The following is a 24,250-nucleotide window of genomic DNA, read 5'->3' on the forward strand; positions in this document are numbered from 1 at the left end:
TAATCGTGCAGCTCTACTACTGTTCCAAATGCTCTGTATGTTGCTAAAAAATTAAATATATTGTGTTCAGTGGGAAAAAGTTTTTTTTTTTTACCCATTTATTTAAAAATAACACATTTTAGAGCTGTAACAACAATACTGTGATACAGTGAAACGGTGATATTTTTGCTTAAGGTTATCATACTGTCAAAATCTCATACCGGCCCATGCCTAGTCACTTGAGATTCAGGGTTTTCATGCACCATTTATTGTGCCAAAAAAAACATTAACATTGGGTGAACGAACATAATAATCCAGGTAAACTGACTAAATATGATACTATGTGTTGACTTTCCCTTGGCAGTTGTTCAATCTGTCTCAAGACACACAAGAATAATATTTCTTGGATCTGCTGTAACTAATATCTTGAGGCAATGATAAAACGAAGCTGCACTGCATTCTTAATTATGAATAGAACTACTGCACATGATGCTATAATACCTCAATTAATAATTTATAACATTGAACCCTTATTACATCAAAATGAAAATCGTGAGCACAGGCCTAGCAATACCACCGAAAATACATCCAACAGACACAAACCAACACACACCATACTTTTTCACAACATCATTGAAAATAGACTACGGGCTAATGGGAAAATAGACTTCCTATAAATAAAGGATGTATAAATAACTATGTACCTCCTTACAACATGGCAACACATAGTATGTTAGCTCATGTTCACATCCAGAGTAGACAGTGAATTCCAGAGTTCTGGAATGTGGTGTACGTACCAGGTGACCATGCAGCCACTCCACCAGACTGTCTGCGGTAGAGTCTGGGATCTGACAACGCAAGCTCTCTCTCTCCTCAGCGTCCATAAGCTCCAGAACACCCCTGAGGTCTTCCAGTAAGTTCAGGGCTCGCAAACTGCCCATGAAGGGTGATGTTGGGGACTGACAATCAAAGATGCCATTGGAGTAGTCCAGAGCCTTGGAGCCTGAGCGCCAAAGACAAAAATAAATAAAAGCAGTGAATGGGAAGTTGATCATATTTTATTCAGACAATATTATACGCAAGAAAATTGGTGGAGCTACAAGTTATACATTAAATGCTCATGAGAGCGATACAAGATTAAGAATCTTTTTTACAATAAAGCACAATGTACGGCATTTCTGAATTAAGCAATCATTATAAAAAACACAATTATCATTTACTGTTCGTGGCATAAAAGATAGTATGACCTTATAATAAAGCATGCTGTGGGCAAATAACCACTCAAGTTCTGAAGTTAGAACCAGGGCAGAGGAAATGCTTTAATTGCTAAAACCTCAATCATGTGATCTGACAGGCGACTCAAACTTGAAATGTCAGCCTTATAATAAGCCAGTGATAAATTACTTCATATGCTAGACCATTTTGTCAACATGCTAATATCGGTCCAATCTTACTCTCTTTAAACCTCAGTAAGGTTTCATGAAATGAGTCTGTGACATTTTCACTGCAGAACATTTCCAATGTAGATAGAATGAACAAATTTACCAATGTGAAGAGAATTATTTTGTCAGGTTTAAATGTGGAGGGACCGTTGGATTTTGAATAGGAGGTTTTAATTCACTTTTGGTATGGTTAACAGAAATGTTGAAAAGCCTACATGAGTACAATTTTACCTGCTATAATACCATCCATTTGCTCCAAGGCTGCTGCCAACATGTCACTGGCATCAGACATCATCTTGTTAAGCACTGTTTATCCTGAATAAAAAGGAAATAACTAAATAAATATTACAGTCAGCAGCACAAAATGCATTTAGGCAAGCTCTAAAAACATCAATAGAAATCTTTTGAAGGATTAGGCACTGAATAAGTCAAAACTACAAAACTGAATGAAGAAATAAATGCCATTGTGCTGCATGTTTGATACACAACTAATGTTATTCAGGAAAGTATTACACAGACACCAAAAATTTGTTTAGAATTTAACAGAATCTAGAGCCAGATCAGAAAAACATATACAGAAGCCGAAAAGACAGAAAAATGTGATCTACTGTTATTTTACTATTATTTATATACTATTATAATATTCATTATATACATTTTAAATTAGTTTTTATTTTTATATTTTCAGTTTTCATTTTATTTCAGTATAATCAGTGTAACTTTTAGTATAAGTTTGTTTTGTGTCCTTTTGTCATTTTATTATTTCTATTAATTTCTATTTAGCTTTATTTGAATTTCAGTTTTAAGTTATTTTCATTTCAGCTTTAAGTTTTAAGAATTTTATTACTTCAACCTAAACTTATTTATTTCAGTTATCTGCCATGGCAGCATTTCTAATTCTAATTTTGTTTAATTTCATTCAAGTTAATGATAGCAACACTGATGTGAGCACAGAAACTACAGTGCATGAAAGTATATTTCTCAATCCTTCCCATTGATCTTCATTTCTAACTGCGTATTCATCAGGACGGGGTCTCCCTGTGATGGTTCCAGAGAGCAGAGCACATCCTTTGGGTGAAAGGTTGGCTGGTTCTCAGCTCTCTGCTGTTCCCTGGGTAACGCAGTCAAGCTCCAACCATTAGCCACAGATTTTAAAGAATAACTGAGCCATTTATTTCAATTATTGGCACAGAGCTTGTGCTGCTGCTGGGGACACTGGGTACTTTGTTGGGGGACTAGCGGGGACACATTGTTAGGCCCTTTTGGCTCGTGGCCCGAGAACACAGCGGTCGCATTCTCTCCGTTTTAATCCTCAAAACAAGGAGGTGAAGAGACACCCTGTCATGTTCATGTTATATCCCATGCACCAGTGTTGATCAATTTGTCTGCCGTAATGCACAAATACAACAGGCCAAAGGTTAACTTACACATCCGAAAGAAGAGAAAGTGTGCTATACTAAGTGGAAGTTCAGTTTTTCTGCATAGAATTAGCTTGTGATCTAAGTCAGATGAGCTATTCAACCATTTGGAGGCATTCAAAGAAATATGTGAAGCATAAAAATCACAATGCATCACTCTGAAATTATGTGTTGTGGTTAAGGACGATCCTAAAGGCTGTATACTGTACAGTGAATTAGCAGTTAATAATCCTTTAAAACGGGTAAACACAAAATTTGTGTAAGAAGCACGCAGGGATTATCAGAGCAACTTAGTTTGACAGCAAGCCTTTTTAAGGGTCTTATACCATAAAAAAATACCCTTATCGTCTAATAACCCAGCTCTGTACAGAGTGTACAAGCAAGTTAACACATTTCATTTGCAACATTTACACTGGCCATGATCTCACTGCACCAAACCTGTTGTCAAAGTACTAAATGTGGTCAGAGGTGGGTAGTAATTTTTGGAAAATGTAGAATTAAAGGTGGGTACTTTTACTTTAACTCAAGTACATTTCTAATGAAAAAAAAAAAAGTACTTTACTTCATTACAAGAGTGACATTCCTCTTGTAACTTAATTTGTTTCGCAATATATGTTAAAGGGGTCATATGATGCTATTTTAAAGATCATTATTTTGTGTATTTGGTATAACAGAATATGTTGACATGCTTTAATGTTCAAAAAACACATGAAATCGCATCATATGACCCCTTTAAGAAATGTGTTGTTTATTCCAAGCGTGCTGTCTCTTTTTTTCTGGGGCATTAGCGATGACCCATTTACAACTGAATCACTCTTGAGTCGATTCACTTCAGAGAATTGTTGGCAAACAAGCTGGCAAAATGGTCTGAATAGGTTTGTGAAACAGTTTGAATTATGTCTTCAGTTCCATGCATGCACTGAATCTTGCGAAGCTGTTTCTCACTCGTAATGGTTGAATGTTAAATTTAAGAACACAGAGAATGTAAAGAGTGTTGGATGAAGTGGCCATGAACCTACAGTAAACAGACCAATTCTGTAAATTCATCCTATGGTTTGCCATCGATGAAGATGTTTATTAGTTGAACACCTGTGTGTGCCGTCTATGAATATTCATGTATTTGATTTTTATCTCAGATAACATTTTACAACTAAACAGATTATTATGCTAAAAGTAGATCCGTCAGTGTGCATTTGATTGGTTATGGTCAGATGTTCTTTCTCTTACTCTGCAGGTTTGCTTTTTGATATTGTGTAATAAATCTTAATGTAATAAAAAAATGACATGAAATTATACTGGGGTTACAGATGAAATGCCAGGAACAGTGCTTGTCTCTACTGAGTTTGTTGCAATCTAATTATGACTTTAATATAATCATTTAAATAATCGAATATTAAATAATAACGTTATTGTATTATAGATACACACACAGTACGTCATTCTGTAACCGAAATGTCAATTTAGATCAATTTAATGCACCATTCCTGAATTATATATTATTTCAAAATATATACAATATTCAAAGGCAGTATCCTGACAGTTTAGCACAAAAGTTTAATTAAAGTTTGCTATCCAGCCACTAGACATTACATAATGCCACTGTGAGTTATAAAAGGGGACTGACTCCAAATATATGTATGCACAGGCTGATTTGAGTCACATCTGTTAAGTAAATAAGCTTGTCAATACCAAACACTGGCGGTGTGAATGTAGCCAGTTTGTTAGAAGAAAAGTGGATCAAACACTTTCCTCTGAAGAGTTTTCAAAAAATGCTGTGAAATCAAGGTCAGAGTAAACTAATGCGCTTCACTAGTGTGAAAGGTTTAGTTTTTAAAATAACAATTCTTTGATCCAGAACTATTATGGAACTTTTCAATCTGATCTTTCAACTATATATAAATAACAAATCTAAACCTTGTCTGGAGACTCCTGTTATGTCTAGAAAAGCTGTGCTATACAAACATCACACCGGCGGTCACATGTTCACACAGCAAGCTTTGGTGCATTTATTCCTGCATGTTTCTAAACAGTTCTGTCAATCTACATTAATATCACTATTTAGAGCAAATAAAGCAGCAAACAAGAACTCATTGGATTTTCTCTCTCTGTCTGGAAAGCCTTTTATTATGAGCTAACAACCACGCAGCGTAGACTCAAGCTAAGCTCAGGATGCTTTGCATTGCAGATTTTTGCATGGCTGGAATTTCCTCTCATGGCGGGAACATGGTGGCTTCCAGCCTGTAAAAAGCGATAACACGTTCTTTATGAAGCTCATATTTCCTCTCTGAATCGTGTGAAGTCAAACAGAGAAATCAAGACCCCGGGTTCAGATCTATCAACATCAAAATGGTTTATGCACATGCAAAAAACATCATGCTGTCAAACAGCAAAAAGTTACAGCACACATATTTTTCTAAAACCACAGACAAAGGAAAATCTTGAAGTACTGTATTTGCTTCAACAATCCTTGGAACAAATCTTACGAGAAAACATGCCAATAATGACATTAAGTGGGAAGAAACTGAATGTGTGACATGAAGCCTGTCCTTTGTGTGGAAATATTTTCCTGGACTCAAAAGAACAAGCCTGTAGGTGCAATTGTCAAAAGGAAACAGTCGGCTCTGTTTTTTGAACGTAAATAAATATTCCTATTTGTACTGTTCCCTGAAAAGGGCTCAAGATGACATTAAATAAAAGGTTATGAATATGAGCATGAGAATGAGAATAAGGGGAAAAACCCCTAATGGCCTCCGAAATCCATCAGACGGGCACCTAAGGGCACAACGTGTATGAACTTTATCCACTCCACACTCTGTTTGAGCCGTATTAGCCACTATCCCTCTCTGAAGCGCTCTGACTGACTGACAGAAAAACCTCTGCTGGCACATGCTGGGGAAAAATAGCAGCCTTCGGGTCATTCATCTCAACAGAAATAAAAGCAGTTATGGCAGGCCAGCCGTGTAAGCCAGCAAATTCGCCTCAAGTCAAGCTAAAGCATGCATAGAAACATGCTGGAGAGTCATGGGAAAGACATTTTTAATGGCCCTGTAAGCACATGTTCATCTGATAAATAAATATGTACGCCAAGCTTTCTAGTAAATGCTGATGTTAATATTTTTTATTCACTGAAAAAACAATGGGCGTTAACCAATAAATGGCCAAAAGTAAAATTCTAATTTTGCTAAATTACTTTAAAAAAAACACTACAAATTAAAAACAGTTGTTTTAAATGCAACTAAGTTAATTTAAGTATCAAAACATCATAATGTACAGTATGAAAATGGATATTCATTTATTGCTTTGATAAATTATACATTCATATAAATTACATTTAACAGTGTCAGTCTTATTAAATTATTAGGATTTCTAAAGATTAAATTGAGTGATAGATGATGGCAAAGGTAATTCAAATATTAAAATAGGTTAAATGAACAGTCATGCACAATTAAATATTCAATATCAATAAAGTCAAGTAAAATTTTTTTACAGCATTAGCAGAAAACAGAAGCTACCAATAAATCATGCATCACTAGTCCTTTGATAACTAAGAACTGATTGAGTATCATATTCATGTACCATGGTACATACACATTTGAGGTCAGTAAGATGATTTTTTAAAGAAATTAATACTTTTACATTTACATTTACAGTCATTTAGCAGACTCTTTTATATAGCACGGACATGTTAAATTGACCAAAAGTGACAGGAAAGAGTTTTACAAAAAATACATTTTAAATAAATGTTTGTTTTTTTACTTTTAAAAAAACAAAGAATCATGAAAAAAAACGATAATGATTTTCACAAAAATATTAAGCAGCAAAACTGTTTTTAAAATTGAAAATAATAAGAAATGTTTCTCAAGCACCAAAATGATTTCTGAAGGATCATGTGACACTAAAGACTGCAGTAATGGCTGCTGAAAATTCAGATTTGCATCACAGGAATAAATTACATTTTAAAATGTATTTGAAACAGAAAACACTCATTTTAAATTTAATATTTTAAATAAATATTTCACAATATTACTGCTTTTACAGTATGTTTGATCAAAAAAATGTAGCCTTGGTGAGCATAAGAGGCATTTTCCAACAACATCACAATCTGATGACCACAAACATTTGTGGTCGTTTGTAGTGTACATCATACACCAATTCATAGAAAACCATGCTATTACCATGATACATGTTCAACACAAAAGGTTATATCCTTTTTTTTCTTCGATTTGAATTTGTTTTTATCAGATTGATTGTGCCAGTAGGTTTTTATACACTGATAAATGCTGTGCCTGGTTTCACGTGGATGAAAAAAAGCAGTCAGACGTGATCGCAGCATTTGAGCCAAGCGTAGAGTTCTAAAAGATGTTTGGGTCTTGTGCAAGTACTAGAGGAACACAGATGTGCACAAGCCTTCAGTCCAGCCTGTGCATGTGGGAGGAGGACAGCCCCTGCTTACAAGAGGCTCCTTTTCTTACACATGTCAGAAATAGAAAGAGAATGGAAGGTTGTTTTTTTTTTTTACTTAACTCCACTCTTTCATATTTGTGGCTATATTGGGGCGTCACTAAGCAGATTTTTATACATAAGCAGCCAATGAAACACCACCGCGGACTGTTCTCATACTCAAAACTTCTAAAGGGACACCCATCTGACACTGATCTGAAATATCCTGTCACTATACTAAGCCAAGGCATCGTTGTAGAATATGATGCATCATACTTCATATAACCACACGGAACAGAGAAGGGACGCCTGCCTGAATTCAGGGGTGTTTCATATGCTATCTATAGCTAACTGTAAAAATAAAAAAATTCCACACTGCTTAGGTAAATGCACAGATGTGTTTGCAAATATAAGTGGATAAATGAAAAGCATGTGTGTGTTTTAGCCCTTCGAGATGCAATAGAGTTTGTTACACAACAAATAAAGATGGCTGATGAAACCCGCAGGCTTACTTTGGGCTGCAAACACAAGATTTAAACAGCAAATGATGCTCTTTGAAGTCTTTCAATAGAGGCAGCTACTGTAAACATCACACAATTTACACAATATCACAGATGTGTGACTGAAATGGACTTAAATTACAAGAACAGTTACAAGGACAAAGCTTAAAACTAGTTGAATAGGTACAAAAAAAAACAGCATGTAACCCTGAATTAAATGTTACATTGTGAAGTAGAAAAGCTGAAATAGTATTTTCTTGTAAATAACACATAGGCCTATTTGTTTTATTTACAACTTTGAAAAAAAAATGTTACAGTGTAAAGCAGGGTTAATTATCACACACTTTACTACAATATTATTTCTGAGAGGAAGTTCATTTTTAAGTCAGTTTCTGTATAGACACATACCTTAAAATGCTGGCTACAAAAATAAACTGCTTTATTGCCAGGAAAACGCTAAAGCTGACAAAAACATTTTGTGACAGCTAATTGCATGTTGTCACAGGCTTTTCACTAAAACAATTACAAAAGACCTAACAATTCATGAAACAGAAAACAAATTAATACTGGTTGAGAATGCAGTTCAACCTTACAGTTAAAATCTAAAGTCATTAGTTTTAGCTATTACAAATTATGATACTATTGTTTTTGTTTTTTGGAGGATTCACAAAAGTAATGTAAAAACTAGCTTTGTAACAACATAAAAACCACACAGTTGTCTATGTGTTACTGATTTGGTTCAAAACCATATAGTTACTGATATTAAGCCTTTTTGACAACGTCCAGTGTGACAACTTGCCCCGTCTTCCAATACACATCCAAAAACATATATGCTGCTGCACACTACAAATTATAAAAAGTTTATATAAATAGAGGAAGTCACTCCAAACATATTTCTGTAGACTGTACAGCTAAAAAGTAACAATTACGTTCTGTAAGCTCTGTCTCAGTCCAGATCACAGGTGAGGATGCGGTAAAGCAAACGTAAGTGCAGCTCTTGTTCTTCTGTGGCTACGTGGAATGTGTGAATCACTTCTTCACAAACACAGCTGTGCCTCAAATACCTAGTTCTGCTCTTCAAATCACACCTTATGTTTTTAATTGATTTTAAATAGTTTAAAATATACCTTGAGTTTTGTTTTAAGTATTGCACAATACCTACAAACATCACTTTGTCGATCCGGGTTTCTGAATATAATCTCATACACATAAATGCTTTCTGTAATCAATCCCTTAGGCTATGAAAATATTGCTACGTGTGAAGCGATGATAATGTAATAAACTATCATAACTACGCACAAAACTAACTTTTTTACATATATATATTTTTTTTTTTTACACAATTACAAGAAAGTTTCCCACTCAAGCAAGTTTAGGAAGCCAAGTAAATTCACAAAGAACTAGCAGTTAGTTAACGTACTTTGACAACAAGAATGCTGTGATTACTTACCGAATCTGGACCGCCTTCTAAAGTATGAAAATATTAATCCGTGGACTCTTTTCTAGCGGTTTAATGTCTTTACGAGATTTGCTCTTTCCGTAGTTGGCGTTCCCACCACGCCAGCGCCATGTCGACAATGAAAGTGGGAATGTTGGACGTCATAGGAGGGAACATACTACGGTGAAGGTTTTCTGCTTAATATTCATGAGCCGTGTCTTCACCATTGGATGGTCACTGAGCCATCTAATTAATATTCAAGAAAACACTTTTCGCTATAGGAAGGGTACTAAATGGCATCACCGCTATCTAATTAATATTCACAAGATGAGCTTTCGCCATAGTAGCATTAGTAACGATAATGGTGTTTGTGTTTGCGTACGTTTGGTCATACTTGTGAGGCATTACTTCACTTACAAATAGTGAAACATGTTAAAAAAAAACAACTTTGGAGCACTTCGGAAGTGTTCGTCATAAATCAGCCAAATCGTGTTGATATGCTGATATCTGTGTGAGGGTTAGGTTTAGGTAACTGTATTAAAAAAATGAACCAGATAATGTATTAAAACATTTTTGTATATGGTATCAAAACTAATATAGTGAAACCAACATGATTCTGCTCAGATCTCTTTATTTACCTGTCATTTAGTCTTTTTTAATCTAGCACACTACTGTCACCAAAGCTATATCTTTGTCAAAACTGAGGTGTTCCTCTGAAGTCAGTTGCTGGAATAAGGCATGCATATACCAACTGCAATTTGACAAGACTAAAAAGATTTTAGATTCTGTGTCTCAAAACCTAATGAGAAATGCAGAAGAATACTGAAGAACACAACTGTTGTTCATTATAGAATACAGTCAATAGCCTAGAGAACTGAAGCTGAGATATCAAGTCAGAATACATCTGTTTCTGTACATGATATGTAGCTTAATATGTAGATTGTAGGCTATGTAAAATAATTTTACTCCAAATGAAAGTTATAAGATGGCACAAGAATCTGATCCATTATTTCAGTATTTTGTAACCAATAGGCTAATCAAACTCAAAATATTCGTTTTTTTTTCTCCTTTTACATTTTTAATAAATTTTTTTGATTATACAAATACATAACAACTTAAGGAGGTGAGACTGAGACTAATATTTAATCAATAAATGGTTTCTCAGTAGAAGTTCTTATGCTTGGCAGTATAGTATTGACATAAGATTCTGCCGTATACGAACCTTAAAACCAATTATTTACAGTAGCTATTTAGATTTACTTTGTAAATTCACATGGTCTACATGAAAAGATACATAACGATTTAATAAATGAACAAAAAGATAAATAATGATTTGTTCAGGTATAATTTCAGTACAATCAATTAATCAATATACATATATTTTGCATCTAACATCAAAAGTAGAATGTCAATTTATAGGTCAACATTACAGCAATATTTCACCCCAAAAATGAAAATTTGCATGAAGATGTATTTATCCTCAGACCATTCGAGATGTAGATGAGTTTGTTCTTCATCAGAACAGATTTGGATAAATTTAGCATTACATTAATTGCTCACCAATGGATCCTCTGCAGTGAATGATGGATTTGTTTCTTACAAACAAGCAGCTTTTTGCTGCACAGGGTGTTAATTGATGGACTAGAGTCATGTGGATTACTTGTGGATTATTGTGATGTTTTTATCAGCTGTGTGGACTCTCATTCTGATGGCACCCATTCACTACAGAGGATTCATTGGTGAGCAAGTGATGTAATGCTACATTTCTCTACAGCTTGTTTGGGCTGAGGGTGAGTAAATTTCAGCAAATATTTATTTTGTGGTGAACTATTCCATTAATTTAAAATAATCATACTGACGAATGCATGAACATCTCATCTTTAAGGCATTCACAACAGCCCCATCACAATAAATACTGTAACAGCCATGATCTCCTTTATACTGAATGTAAATAGACCCACAGATTTACAGCACTGCATTGCCTTTGAGAGACCTCTCCATCTTCACTGTTTTTGGATCACACTCCAACATCTCTCTGATCCATTCGTCATTCAGCGCGCCTTCAATGAATTCCTCTTGACTGATAATGGCTATAGAGACAGAAAGAAAAAGAACTTCTGTAAACTGCCATTTTCTAGTAGTGCTTTGAATTTCAAGAGTGGTTGAAATAATTTAGCTATTTTAGATAGCAATGTAGCTTGTATTGATAGCGCGTAGCTTGCCATTGTTATCTTTGTCCAGCCGTACAAATATCCTATTGGTGCATTCTTCAGCAGTCAGTGGATCAGGTTTGGTCAGACATGCTGCAACGCTCATCTTGTACACAGCCTGAGTGAGAGAACAGTCATGAGAGAATATTAATTTGTGAGTATATATTACCCTCTAGTGGAGCAATCCAGAATCACGTAAACAATCTGCATTTTTAATTCCATAGCAAAATGCAACAGTCAGATGAGAGCAGCAAGTAATAGAAGTTTTCAGCTATAGACACTTACCTGCATGATTTCCAGCATCTCCGAGCGTGTGATGGCTCCATCTTTGTCTTTGTCATAGAGTTTGAAGGACCAGCGCAGCTTCTCCACCGTCGTGCCCTCAATCAACATGCTAATAGCTGTCACATATTCTCTGAAGTCCACAACTCCATCCTGTTAAATGGCAATCATATCACACTTTTTATACAAATAGTAAAAATTGCTAAAATAAATAAATAAGCTATTAACTTAATTATTATAGGTTTTATTCAAAATGCAGAAATGCAGAAAATGAAATGCAAAATGAAATGTTTTAATAATAATTTTATTTAGCCTACAGTTTTAGCAGTTTTGTTGTGTTTTTGTCATTTTTATTTGCTTCTTCTTTATATATATATATATATATATATATATATGTTACAGATTACACTTTACCCTATCTAAAATGTAATAAGTAGTGTAACTATTTCAATTACTTTATTAAAGTATTGATTAATTGATTACATTTGATTAATAATTTTCAAACATGTAAACCAGTCAGGGTTAACCTTACAGTAGTATACTATTCAACACTGATTACTGTCAGACTTTCAAAATCCTTCATCTTTTGAATTAAGATTATAATAATTATTTATTTTTACTAATTTATTTTTATTTTTACTAATTTTAAAGCACAGCCACCACAAAATCAGACTTACTTTGAGATCATTCTGAAGTTAATACAGATTTAAAACCATAACAAGAAATAGTTTAGTAGCTAGCTACGATACTGTTTTTGAAATCAAATCTTTGCGTAGCTACGACAGGAAACACTGGCATAACAATGGCTTGGAAGAAACTGTTAATCTTAAAAACATAAATCATATACAGGTGCATCTCAATAAATTAGAATGTCGTGGAAAAGTTCATTTATTTCAGTAATTCCAGTAATTCTGTGAAACTCATGTATTAAATAAATTCAATGCACACAGACTGAAGTAGTTTAAGTCTTTGGTTCTTTTAATTGTGATGATTTTGGCTCACATTTAACAAAAACCCACCAATTCACTATCTCAACAAATTAGAATATGGTGACATGCCAATCAGCTAATCAACTCAAAAAACCTGCAAAGGTTTCCTGAGCCTTCAAAATGGTCTCTCAGTTTGGTTCACTAGGCTACACAATCATGGGGAAAATGAAAATGAAAATGAGGAAATGTCTCTTGTTAAGCCACTCCTGAACCACAGACAACGTGAGAGGTGTCTTTTTTGTTTTGTATTTCATTTGGAAACCAAGGTCCTAGAGTCTGGAGGAAGGGTGGAGAAGCTCATAGCCCAAGTTGCTTGAAGTCCAGTGTTAAGTTTCCACAGTCTGTGATGATTTGGGGTGCAATGTCATCTGCTGGTGTTGGTCCATTGTGTTTTTTGAAAACCAACGTCACTGCACCCGTTTACCAAGACATTTTGGAGCACTTCATGCTTCCTTCTGCTGACCAGCTTTTTGAAGATGCTGATTTCATTTTCCAGCAGGATTTGGCACCTGCCCACACTGCCAAAAGTACCAAAAGTTGGTTGAATGACCATGGTGTTGGTGTGCTTGACTGGCCAGCAAACTCACCAGACCTGAACCCCATAGAGAATCTATGGGGTATTGTCAAGAGGAAAATGAGAAACAAGAGACCAAAAAATGCAGATGAGCTGAAGGCCACTGTCAAAGAAACCTGGACTCCCATACCACCTCAGCAGTGCCACAAACTGATCACCTCCATGCCACGCCGAATTGAGGCAGTAATTAAAGCAAAAGGAGCCCCTACCAAGTATTGAGTACATGTACAGTAAATGAACATACTTTCCAGCAGGCCAACAACTCACTAAAAATGTTTTTTTTTATTGGTCTTATGAAGTATTCTAATTTGTTGAGATAGTGAATTGGTGGGTTTTTGTTAAATGTGAGCCAAAATCATCACAATTAAAAGAACCAAAGACTTAAACTACTTCAGTCTGTGTGCATTGAATTTATTTAATACCCGAGTTTCACAATTTGAGTTGAATTACTGAAATAAATGAACTTTTCCACGACATTCTAATTTATTGAGATGCACCTGTACATCAACCCAAATACGAAATAAAAGTTAACAGTGTCCTAAACTCCTGAAAGGTGTCTCATATTTTAGAGCAGTCACTGCAATTTATGAAATAAATCAATTTGATCTGTATGTGGATGCATGTGGGAAAAAATTCAGTTGTAACCCCCTATGTAATTGTTAACATTTTCATAAGTAACTGTAATTTAATTAAATTTTTTGTAGTAACTGTAACTGATTACAGTTACATTTATTTTGAAATTAAATTAAGTAATTTAGTTACATGTAACTAGTTACTTCCCAACAATGTACTGTATATATTCTACGCTACTTTACTTTTCTAAAAACCTCCGCCTTTTACAAGTCAAGTCAACATACACGCATGTTTTGTAAAGCCAGTGTTTTGAACACATCACATATGTCAGGCCTCAAAGCTTGTTTGGTTTTGAGCTGTGAAATACCCCATTGTTATCTAGCGTGCGGAATATCTGCTCTGCATACTCCACTGACTCTTTTCCCGCGGTTCCATTGCAGAAGTGACGTCTGAACTCATGGAGTGTGATCAGTCCACTGGGACATTCATTCAGGAACTTCCTGCCAGACACGAGCACAAAAGTGGACACATTTTTAAAACTATTTCGATTATTATTGCTAGTATTATTTTCTGAAGAGCTTTTTATAAAGCTGAAAATGTGATAGTGTAGTTTAAAACTGATATCAATCAATTATTTTCTCATCTTAAACCACTGATAAATATTAACTGACCTTCGGGTTTTTAGTGTTGTAATATAGATATTGTATAGATCCAAATAAAATAATTCAAATAAAATAAATGCACATTAAATAAATATACACTTTAAAATGTTGTTTATTAACTATATTTTTATTTGATATACAAAATTAAAATGTAAAATGTAGCCTACTATTAAATTCTGAGTACAGATTTTTCAAAGAAATCCTACACCAATTTTTTCAGTGTACAGACAATGCATTTTTTGACAATTTTCTCTTGACAACCATAAACCAGGTAATTAATTTCTAAAAATGTGTAAAATTGTATAAAATATGAATATTTTAACAAATATGTATAATATTAATTAATACTGGTAGCTATTGATAAACACTTGATAACTTAAAGATTTTGTGTTGTCAGTATTATATGATCCTTTCTAGAACAGTTACATTATGAATGATTATTTTAAAAAAGGCAATGTTCTTATCATGCACATCATGAAATGAAATGTTCCAGGAATAAGACTACAGTAAAAGGTAAAAAAAAAGAAAAGAAAAAAAGACTCAAATAAGCAGATGACCTACTTATGCTGAGATAGAGTTTATATGGTTTTACAGTCATGGTTGGCATTTTATGGTCTATAATAAAAATCTTCAGTATGGCATGACCCTTTCTTGACCCCATTTATGGTTATAATTACTCTCCAATAATAAAGACCCAGAATGAGGAGGTTTGCTTTGCACAAAAGCATCTATCAGATGACGTGTAACCAAGCTTATGTATTCTACCTTTACTACCCGCTTCACTAAAGCCCAGCTGTAGTCATAATAGTAATATTTTGCAAACTTACCTGAAACACTCATAAAGCTCGCTGACGTATGTACCACCTTTTCTGCAGGGTAAAGTTGCGGCCTGTCCCATCATCATCAGTGCAAAAAAATCAACAACGGCACAGATGCATATATAGCAAAGCCCAGCTTACTTCTCTCTCACTTAATCATTCTTACCCAGACCCTTCTGCATCTGTGAAATTAAACTACAGTAATCTCCCCGCAGGAGGTCGACAGACAGGTGAGTGACACAAATTAATTACCTCAAAGACACATGAGTGACACTTGAAATCCTCTAGCTTCTCCAGGCCCAGCAGCAGTCAAGGACTCTGCATATATTATATAAATTGACAGTTGCAGCTCCATATTTGCCCTTTGAAGTTTTAAAAAATGTGCCAGTTGCTTGTGAGCTGGCTTGTTCTGGTGACCTAGTTAACAATGGTAAAAACCATTTTGTGCATGCAGCTGAGAAAGCTGGTGAATATTCTTAGAAATGTGAATGAGGACAGAAAAACCATCAAAGACTCTCACGGAAGACTGTGGTTTAGCTAGATTCATCATTTGAGTCAGCATTGGTCTCACTCTTGATTGAACCGCTGAATGCACTCAACAGCTTAAACAAGCAGTGTAAAGGTGAACGGTTAAGTTTTGTTGACATCAAATTGGAATGACAGGAAGAGGAATTTACTGAAATGCAGTTGAAAGAATTTTAGGAATTTCATTAATCAACAGGTTCTGATCCAATTTTGATTGGTTATGGCTATTTATTCGCTGATAATATAAAAAGTTTACATATTTTTAATAATAATACAAAGTTTGCTAATATTAAGATTTTTCTAATTTAAGTTCAAAACAACTAAGACAGCCATTTAAATTTTTCCAATCAGCCTTCAGTTATAAAAAAAAAAAAAATCTAAAATGTATTTATATGTATAAAAATGTTGAATTTAGCAGTGGAAAATGTATATTTGCATCAAACTGTATATAATATTGTAAGCAAGTATTAACACCATTCAAATAATAAATCAAATGCTCAAAATGCAGCTGAAATGACACTCCAAAAATGCTTAAATACTAAAATAAAATGTGCAAAACAGCTATTCAGATGACCAATTAAATGTTTAAATGTAAAATCATTTTGGAGCATCTTAGTATATTTTTGTAGACAAACAAATTTTATTAAAACATTCCAATGGGGGAATGAAAATTGTGTTTCAGCATTTACATTTTGTTAGGAAAAAAAAAAAAACTACCGTTCAAAAGTTTGGTAAGATTTTTTTTAAATGCTTAAAAAATGCTCACCAAGGCTACATTTGAAAAAGCTGCCAGGGCCGAGCATATCCACAAACTCATAGAAAATAACCAAAACAATCCAAGGTTTTTATTTAGCACAGTGGCTAGATTAACAAATAACCAGACGCCACCCGATCTAAATATTCCCTCACAGTTTAATAGTAATGACTTTATGAATTTCTTCACTGATAAAATAGGTAACATCAGAAATACAATAACAAATGTAGATTCTACAGAGTATAATACAGTCACCACTGATAAGCTACCACTAAATATTGTAGAAACTTAATTTGCTGTAAAGTTGCTTTGCAACGATTTGTATCGTGAAAAGCGCTATACAAATAAACTTGAATTGAATTGAATTGAATTTGCATTTGATACAAAACTACTTGTAAAACTTGTAATATTGCTAAATATTATTGTAATTTAAAATGTTTCTATTTGATTATATTATAAAATGTAATTTATTCTTGTGATGGAAAAACTACATTCTCAGCAGCCATTACTCCAATCTTCAGAGTCATATGATCCGCTCAAAAATCGTTCTAATACGCTGATTTGGTGCTCAAGAAACATTTCTTATTGTTATCAATGTCTAAAACATTTGGCTGCTCATTATTTTGTGTAAACTTTGATACATTTCATTCAGGGTTCTTTAATGAATAGAAAGTTCAAAGGAACATTTATAAACCGAAATTATTCGTAACATCATAAATGCCTTTAATGCCACTGATCCTTGCTGCACAAAAGTATTAATATATATTACTGACCCCAAGACATTGAATAGTAGTGTATGAACATTTACGAGCAAGTGTGCTAATAACAAAAAAAAAAAACTACACTTGCATTAGTTTAGAATATTAAAATCTTGCAATTTCATTCCATTTCCTTATATTCAAATTACAACTTCCTACCTCCAGGAAATGAACTGGAATTTACAAGGCATTCATGACATCTCTGAACATTTGTACATTGACACATGACAGACCAACACAGATGTACAGGAAACTAATGTTGTTTATTGAAGAATCTTTCTACATGTCAGCCTGGAGAGACAGATTCTCTGCTACTAACCAGACCTGTTGACAGCAGCAGCGATGGCGTCATACAAATTCTTGATAACAAACAGAGGAGGAGAAGAAAGTAAAAGACAAAAAAGGGGCCTGCCTGGACAAGGCCCCTTGTTCCATCACAGCCTTGATCGAAGGCTCAGAGAGAGCGATGAGGAGGTGCACGCATGCAGATCTGGAGGCCGACCCAACGGTTGCTCCCCCGACTGAGATGTTCACGTCTTCAGAATATCCAAACCACTTTCATCACACACTCAAGACAGACAGAAACAAAGGGAAACAGAACAACGAGCAAGTCTTTGTCTTATAAGGCAAAAACCTTCATCCAATACCCTTAGATAGCTAACAGAACAACAAAAAAGAAGAAAAGCAAAGGATACACAAAAAGGCATGCATGAATGAATATCACTGGATCAATATAAAATCAAGAAATTCTTAGGCTACACATAGTGAGAGAGCTGAAATTAGGACAAAAGCGACAGAAGAAAAGGTCTGCGGTTCTAACCTACGTACAGTACTTGATTTCTGCCAAGTGCAACTGCAGAACGACACTCCAAACAGAACATAGTCACATTAAAGGAATAGTTCACCCGAAAATGTAGTCACCCTCAGGCCATCCAAGATGTAAATACGTTTGTTTCTTCATCTGAACAGATTTGGAGAAATGTAGCATTACGTCACTTGCTCATGAATGGATCCTCTGCAGTGAATGGGTGCCGTCAGAATGAGAGTCCAAACAGCTGATAAAAACATCACAATCCACAAGTAAGCCACACAACTCCAGTCTATTAATGTCTTTTGTGAAGTGAAAAGCTGTGCATTTGTAATAACGCAAGTCCTCTATTCATAATACTGTTCTCTCCAGTAAAAGAAAGTAGTCTCATCTGAATCAGGAGAGAAATATGCAAACCTCTTACATGCGAGAACAGTCCAAAACAAATATTCTGGTGGATTTTAATGTGAGAGATCAACAGAGGATTTTTTTCACTATAGAGGATGTGTTATAATGGATTATGGACTTGTATTTTGGTCAGAAGCAACAGTTTTAAGTTAAAACGCCTTAATGATGAATTTGTTTCTTCCAATCATGTGTGTGGTTTATTATGTGGAAGTCGTGTGGATTATTATATGTTTTTTTCAGCTGTTTGGTCTCTAATTCTGATGGCACCCATTCACTGCAGAGGATCCATTGGTGAGCAAGTGATGTAATGCTAAATTTCTCCAAATCTGTTCCAATGAAGAAACAACCTCGTCTACATCTTGGACGGCCTGAGGGTGAGTAAATTTTCATTTTTGGGGGAACTATTACTTTAAAAAACAGTGAAGCTATGTGGGGGAGTGGGAAACACAATATAAATCACAATTTTGTCTTTTAGGACAAGCCTGCAGTTATGGCACAGAGCAATGCTTGTACATTGGGGGCAAACGAAGCAGCTGTTCCTGTGCTTAAGGCTACAACTGCCTAATCAAAATCCCTAACTGGTCATCTTACCAGAATAGTGATAGGCTAACACATCTAACCACCTGTGTGACAAACACTTACAGTCGATCCCATGAAATTTCAGTCAGGTTTAAGGAAAAGCCCCATTTATATTTCTTGGTAATGCGTTACGTTTGCAAAGCCAAGCGTTGGATGAACAATGGGTCATGGCAAGACTTATTTTCACACTAAAGATGTGCACAGTATTTCATTTCAGTTGGATTGGGTGGGTGGCTTCCTCCCTTCAAGTAAGCTCTTGGCAGCATGACAGAGTAGACAATGATATGAAGACATTTTTTTTAAAAAGCAGCTCACACTATAGTCACAGAATTACAGATCATCTGACAGCACAAGGCAGCTGAGCGTTAAGGGTATTTGAAATATATCTGTGGTCAAATAGCTTTGGTATAATCGGTCAGAATCAGCCGTTTCCATCACGCAAGGCCATGAGACTCCTGTGGCACATGTGCACCGTCACAGTAAAGCAGTTCAGTACACTGATCGTCTGAATGAAAGGTCACCAGTACGAAGGGAAGCAAAATTTCGGAAGAAAATGTGCAAAATCAGATACAAAGCCATGCTGAAATGTGAATTGATTGAGGTGAACGATTACCCAGGGGAATCAGATGACTTTTTTTGAAAATTTGAGAAATTTAGAAAGCGAAAAAGAAGAGAGAATCAGTATCCCAAGGATGTGCACACACAATAAGAATTCAAATATAATATACAAAATAGGGAATATTACAATAAATGGCATTTGATAGCATAATTTTAACAGCCTATAAAGATCATCTGCCCAAAAAGAGGTGTCATGTTTCTGAGGTTGTAGCCTTCTGAGAAAACAGGCTCAAAACTACAGCGGACATCGTCTTTGATTTATCCATTTAAAGATTAATTTAATACTACTAAAACATGGCAAAAACATATTCTTAGATCTCTTGTCTTCAATTAAAGTAATAGTTCAGCCAAAAATGGAAATTCCAGCATTATTTTCAAAACCTGTATGATTTTCTTTCTTCCTTATGACTAGAATGCACTACCTGACTTTTAAAATCAGATTTCAAACCACCAGGGATCATACACTTGCAAACTCATAGACTTAACAACTGCAGATGACACACTACTAGACTTCACAGTCATTTCAAACACAACAAACGCACTAAGAAATGTGCCTTGTTGCTAGGAGATATATGACAAATGAGAACAATGCGTGTTCTAAAATCAGCTCAAAATACCAAACATGTCTGATATCTTCCGACTGAATGGAATCATAGTCTGAAGCTAGAAAATTTGAATCTGTGCCCAGCATTCAACGTGATTTCCTGTGAATCTGTAAAAGCTGCATGCTGGCTCTGACTTTTGGCAACTAGCATCAACTCCTCCAGACTGTAATCAGGGCAAAAGTCTTGTAATGTATTCTAGCCGTAGGATCAAATGCAATATTGAAACTGAGAAAATTGAATAAATTAAATTGGAGATCTATGAAGGGATACGTTGGACTTGGAATATAGCGCACACATCTTATGAATTACTTCTATGGTGCTTTTTATAGTCCTTATTGAAGCTTGAAAGCCCATGGTCACCATTAACTTTCATTACGTGGAAAAGAGCAGAGTGAACATGCTTCTAAACATCTCCATTTGTGTTCCATGAAAGAAAGTCATACAGGTTTATAAAGACATGAGGGTGAGTAAACAATAAACATTTTGTCCATTTTAGGGTGCATCATACCTTTAAAAGTGGGTTACTATCAAGACTTCATGGCTGGTATTAAATATCTTCTTAAAGCAGGAAGAATGTGAAAAAACATCTCTGCTGTTATTTTACTGCATAAAAAGTGATTTTGTTAGTATTTTGAAGTTGAGTAGAGATTAGGTTATTCCCATAACTAAAATTATGGGATATAATTCCAAAATACAGAGTTTAAACAACAATCACCTTCTAAATGTTGATCACGTTGAGCATGTTATACCTCTTTGCACATAACTAAACAAGAAGAACTAATGAAAGAATGAAGCCCTGAAGAAGTCTTAAACACCACCTTCACACAAGTGTCTAAAAAGTGGTACTTTGCTGATCCGCTAAAGGATTTTGAGAAGGGTTTCCATGAATTGCTCCCTGAGAGACCCTGCCCTGCCCATCTCCATCAGGACCATCTTTCAGAACAGCAGAACTAATACATCTAACTAAGAGGGCAACAACCAAGAATATTGTCCCAGGTCTTCTAAAAATGTTGTCCCAGTCCCTGTAAATTTTAGTGGCGGCCCTGTTTTTAGAAAAGCATAGACCTGGCAGGACAGACGAAGGTCTGAGGGAAAAGTACACATTCACACACATGTTTGTAGACTAGAGAGGAAAAACAAATGTCAGGCCTAACGGTGATCCTCAATTTTCTGATTTTTCCACAGTCTTTTCAAGTAGTTCTGTTTGACAAATGACCACAAGCACTTACCAAAACCCCTCCCCGTTGTTCCACTCTTGTTCATCAAAAAACAAACAAACATTGAATTCAAGATGATTTCTACTCTAAAAGGGTAAAATCACTACCAGGCTTCCCTTGCCAAAGGAATCCCATGACGTTTTAAAAAAAAAATGTAGTCCAGCTTTGCCTCAAAAGCATCAGTTCAAGTGTTGATTGACTAAGGAAACCGTTTTGAAATCCTTACGCCACTGGATCACAGTGGACCATCTGGGTTCTTGCCTTATGGCTTGGCTGAGGCATGCGTTTCTCAACATGGCAAAACAGGCCAAGAACGTCTCTCCATTCTGATCCATGCCAAGGGGCAGAAATGACCTCAGAGCTGAGGTGAAGAAATGCACACCAGACCACATAAAACCTGGTCCTGTTGCTTAAGGTACTCAGCTTAAGGTACTCAGAGAGACCCCCGTCCCCTTTGGTTCTCCTTCACCAAGGGCAGCCATCAGATAACCTGCCATGCAGCTTGTCTGCACACATTAAAAAAACACTAATAAATTAAAAACATGAAAGCCAAAGAATTGCCGAAGGCTTGTTGCCCCATGAAAATTAATGGATGGTTCATTTTAAAAAGCTCCAGATAAGATGGGTCTTTAAAAAAAAAAAAAAACTGGAGCGGTGTTCACAGAGACCAGTGCATCTCGTCAAAGTCCACGGCCTCACCCAGGTTGGCATCGGTCTCCAGTAAGCTCATAATGACCGCCATGGCTGCCTCGTCAGTGCTCAGAGCGCCTAACCCAGGAACCCCCTCCAGATCCAACTGAGAGCTCCCCTCTGGAGGACAGGAACACAGGCAAAGAAAAGAAAAGTGAGTGCCATTTTTAAAAAGAATTTAATTTGGTTAAAGCAAAAAATCTTTAGCTTAGTTTAAAATATTTAGATTTAATATAAGAAATTACAGAACAAGAACATATTGATTTTATTTTTAATCAATAAAATTTATCATCATGATATTTATCATCATTTACTAATTAACTTTTAAGTATACTATTTAATACTAATTATTAATCATAATAATAATAATGTATCATGAAAAAAAAAAGTAAATAATTTAGAACACAAATTTTGTCATGAAAATCATGTCACAAAGTAAAAAGTCTTAAATGTTCCAAAAGCAGGCATTTTCATTGCACAAAACCTTTTCTCCAGGAAAAACCCAGACACATTCTTGACAAGCTAGTATCTTAAGTACCACATGGCCAGAGTAATATAATAATGTAACATCTACCCATCAGACTTTCTCCCGCTGTGAAGGCCCCACCCCTCGCTTCCTCCTCTGAGCTTGATTTGCCAGGCATCTCCACATCTGTCACTTCCCCATTTGGCACCTTAAAGCATGTGAAGTACTAATGCGTTAGAACACAAGAAACCACAAAACATGGAAATTAATTTCTAAACAGACAGACACATTTGTTTGAGAGACTCACATTGCTGCTGGCCTGCGCAAGGGCCAGTGGAGACTTGTCCTGCAGTAAACTGAATGGACTTGTATTGCCGCTGGATGGTGAGGAGTTCATCCTAAAGAAAACAGCACGACATCAGAATTCAAAGATCTTTTCTTTAGGGATGTGCAGAACTGCATATTTTAAAAAATCAACTTGGCCCTAATTGACAAAGTTTCCAAGAATCTTTTGCACTGCTGCTAACAAAAGAAATATATTATGTATAGTGCTGTCAAACGATTAATTGTGATTAATCGCATCCAAAATAAAAGTTTTTGTTTGCATAATATATGTGTATATATATATATATATATAAGCACACACACATTTGTCTATATTTATATTCATGTAATTTATATTATAAATCAATATATTTAATATATAAACATAACATATTTTTCTGAAATATATACATGCATGTGTGTGTATTTATATATACATAATACTGTAAATATACACAGTACACACTCATGTATTATATAAACAAAAACGTTTAATCGCGATTAATCGTTTGACAGCACTAATTATGTACTTATTATATTTAGAAAAAGAAAAAAAAACTACTCAACATCACTAATTAACTAGTCGTTTGTTGGACGACAAGCTAACCAAACAATCCTAAATTACCTTAATTTTCATCGCTTGCAGTACTTCACTGTAAATTACACCAAATTTAATAATAGAAAGGAAGCTACATAATTGGTTTACCTATTATAGTCCATTATCTCATTAGCAATTTGGGTCCCTATGCACCCAGCGTAAATCATGCCTGATGCACTGGAGATCCCTGTGATGATTGGAACTTGTTGGGACTTCTTGGCATCATCTACAAAACAAAACAAATAAAACTACTATTGGACCTTAAGAGTTGGATATATTTAGAATTAAAAATAACAGAAGGTTTGCTAAACCCAGGGGGGGGATTGTCTTTCTGTTTGATATCCTTAGCAAGTGAACTCTGCGGCCAACTTTGTAACGTGTTTTTTGTGTCTTTTTTGTATATAGGCATACAGTTCCTATCTAATCCTATTGGAAATCTCCAAAACTGTTGTCATTATTGTGCTTGCATAATATATTTAAAATCAATAGTAAAATCTGACAATGATAACAAATTTAGCATATTTTATAATTTTTAAAGGGGTCATATGATGTTGCTAAAAAGAACATTATTTTGT

The 24,250-nt window shown here is 35.1% G+C and overlaps 3 protein-coding genes across 6 annotated transcripts in view; all 3 read right to left on the minus strand.

The window, feature by feature from the left end:
* Positions 1 to 9,350, minus strand: part of LOC107686233 (liprin-beta-1-like) — a 32,288-nt gene extending 22,938 nt beyond the window's left edge. For all 4 annotated transcript variants that reach the window (XM_016483146.1, XM_016483145.1, XM_016483144.1 and 1 more), the window contains exons 1-3: positions 9,230 to 9,350; positions 1,653 to 1,736; positions 777 to 982 (exon numbers count right to left, since the gene is read on the minus strand). In XM_016483146.1, the coding sequence (XP_016338632.1) occupies positions 777 to 982; positions 1,653 to 1,716 (270 nt within the window). In that variant the 5' untranslated portion in view covers positions 1,717 to 1,736; positions 9,230 to 9,350. The remainder of the gene's footprint in view (positions 1 to 776; positions 983 to 1,652; positions 1,737 to 9,229) is intronic.
* A 1,676-nt stretch (positions 9,351 to 11,026) lies between these two features.
* Positions 11,027 to 15,405, minus strand: LOC107686339 (guanylyl cyclase inhibitory protein-like). Its single transcript, XM_016483306.1, has 5 exons — positions 15,335 to 15,405; positions 14,213 to 14,345; positions 11,713 to 11,862; positions 11,440 to 11,545; positions 11,027 to 11,307 (listed from the first exon to the last, which is right to left on the minus strand). The coding sequence occupies exons 1-5, from the start codon at positions 15,403 to 15,405 to the stop codon at positions 11,183 to 11,185; spliced, it is 585 nt and encodes a 194-aa protein (XP_016338792.1). The 3' UTR covers positions 11,027 to 11,182.
* Positions 15,406 to 21,748: 6,343 nt separating this feature from the next.
* Positions 21,749 to 24,250, minus strand: part of bmal2 (basic helix-loop-helix ARNT like 2) — a 24,314-nt gene continuing 21,812 nt past the window's right edge. Inside the window, exons 14-17 of the mRNA XM_016483147.1 lie at positions 23,784 to 23,901; positions 23,061 to 23,151; positions 22,862 to 22,961; positions 21,749 to 22,407 (exon numbers count right to left, since the gene is read on the minus strand). Of these exons, the coding sequence (XP_016338633.1) occupies positions 22,256 to 22,407; positions 22,862 to 22,961; positions 23,061 to 23,151; positions 23,784 to 23,901 (461 nt within the window). The 3' untranslated portion in view covers positions 21,749 to 22,255. The remainder of the gene's footprint in view (positions 22,408 to 22,861; positions 22,962 to 23,060; positions 23,152 to 23,783; positions 23,902 to 24,250) is intronic.

The sequence above is a fragment of the Sinocyclocheilus anshuiensis genome, unplaced genomic scaffold (genome assembly GCF_001515605.1).
Source record: "Sinocyclocheilus anshuiensis isolate Anshui unplaced genomic scaffold, SAMN03320099.WGS_v1.1 scaffold481, whole genome shotgun sequence".
NCBI classification, from domain to species: domain Eukaryota; kingdom Metazoa; phylum Chordata; class Actinopteri; order Cypriniformes; family Cyprinidae; genus Sinocyclocheilus; species Sinocyclocheilus anshuiensis.

Bases quoted from the DNA above. Each gene is read 5' to 3' on its own strand.
- LOC107686339 (XM_016483306.1), bottom strand. From the start codon at position 15,405: ATGGGACAGGCCGCAACTTTACCCTGCAGAAAAGGTGGTACATACGTC. The intron at 14,346-15,334 runs GTAAGTTTGCAA...CGTGTCTGGCAG, and splicing joins GAGCTTTATGAGTGTTTCAG to GAAGTTCCTGAATGAATGTC. The intron at 11,308-11,439 runs GCAAGCTACGCG...CTGTCTCTATAG, and splicing joins GCTGGACAAAGATAACAATG to CCATTATCAGTCAAGAGGAA.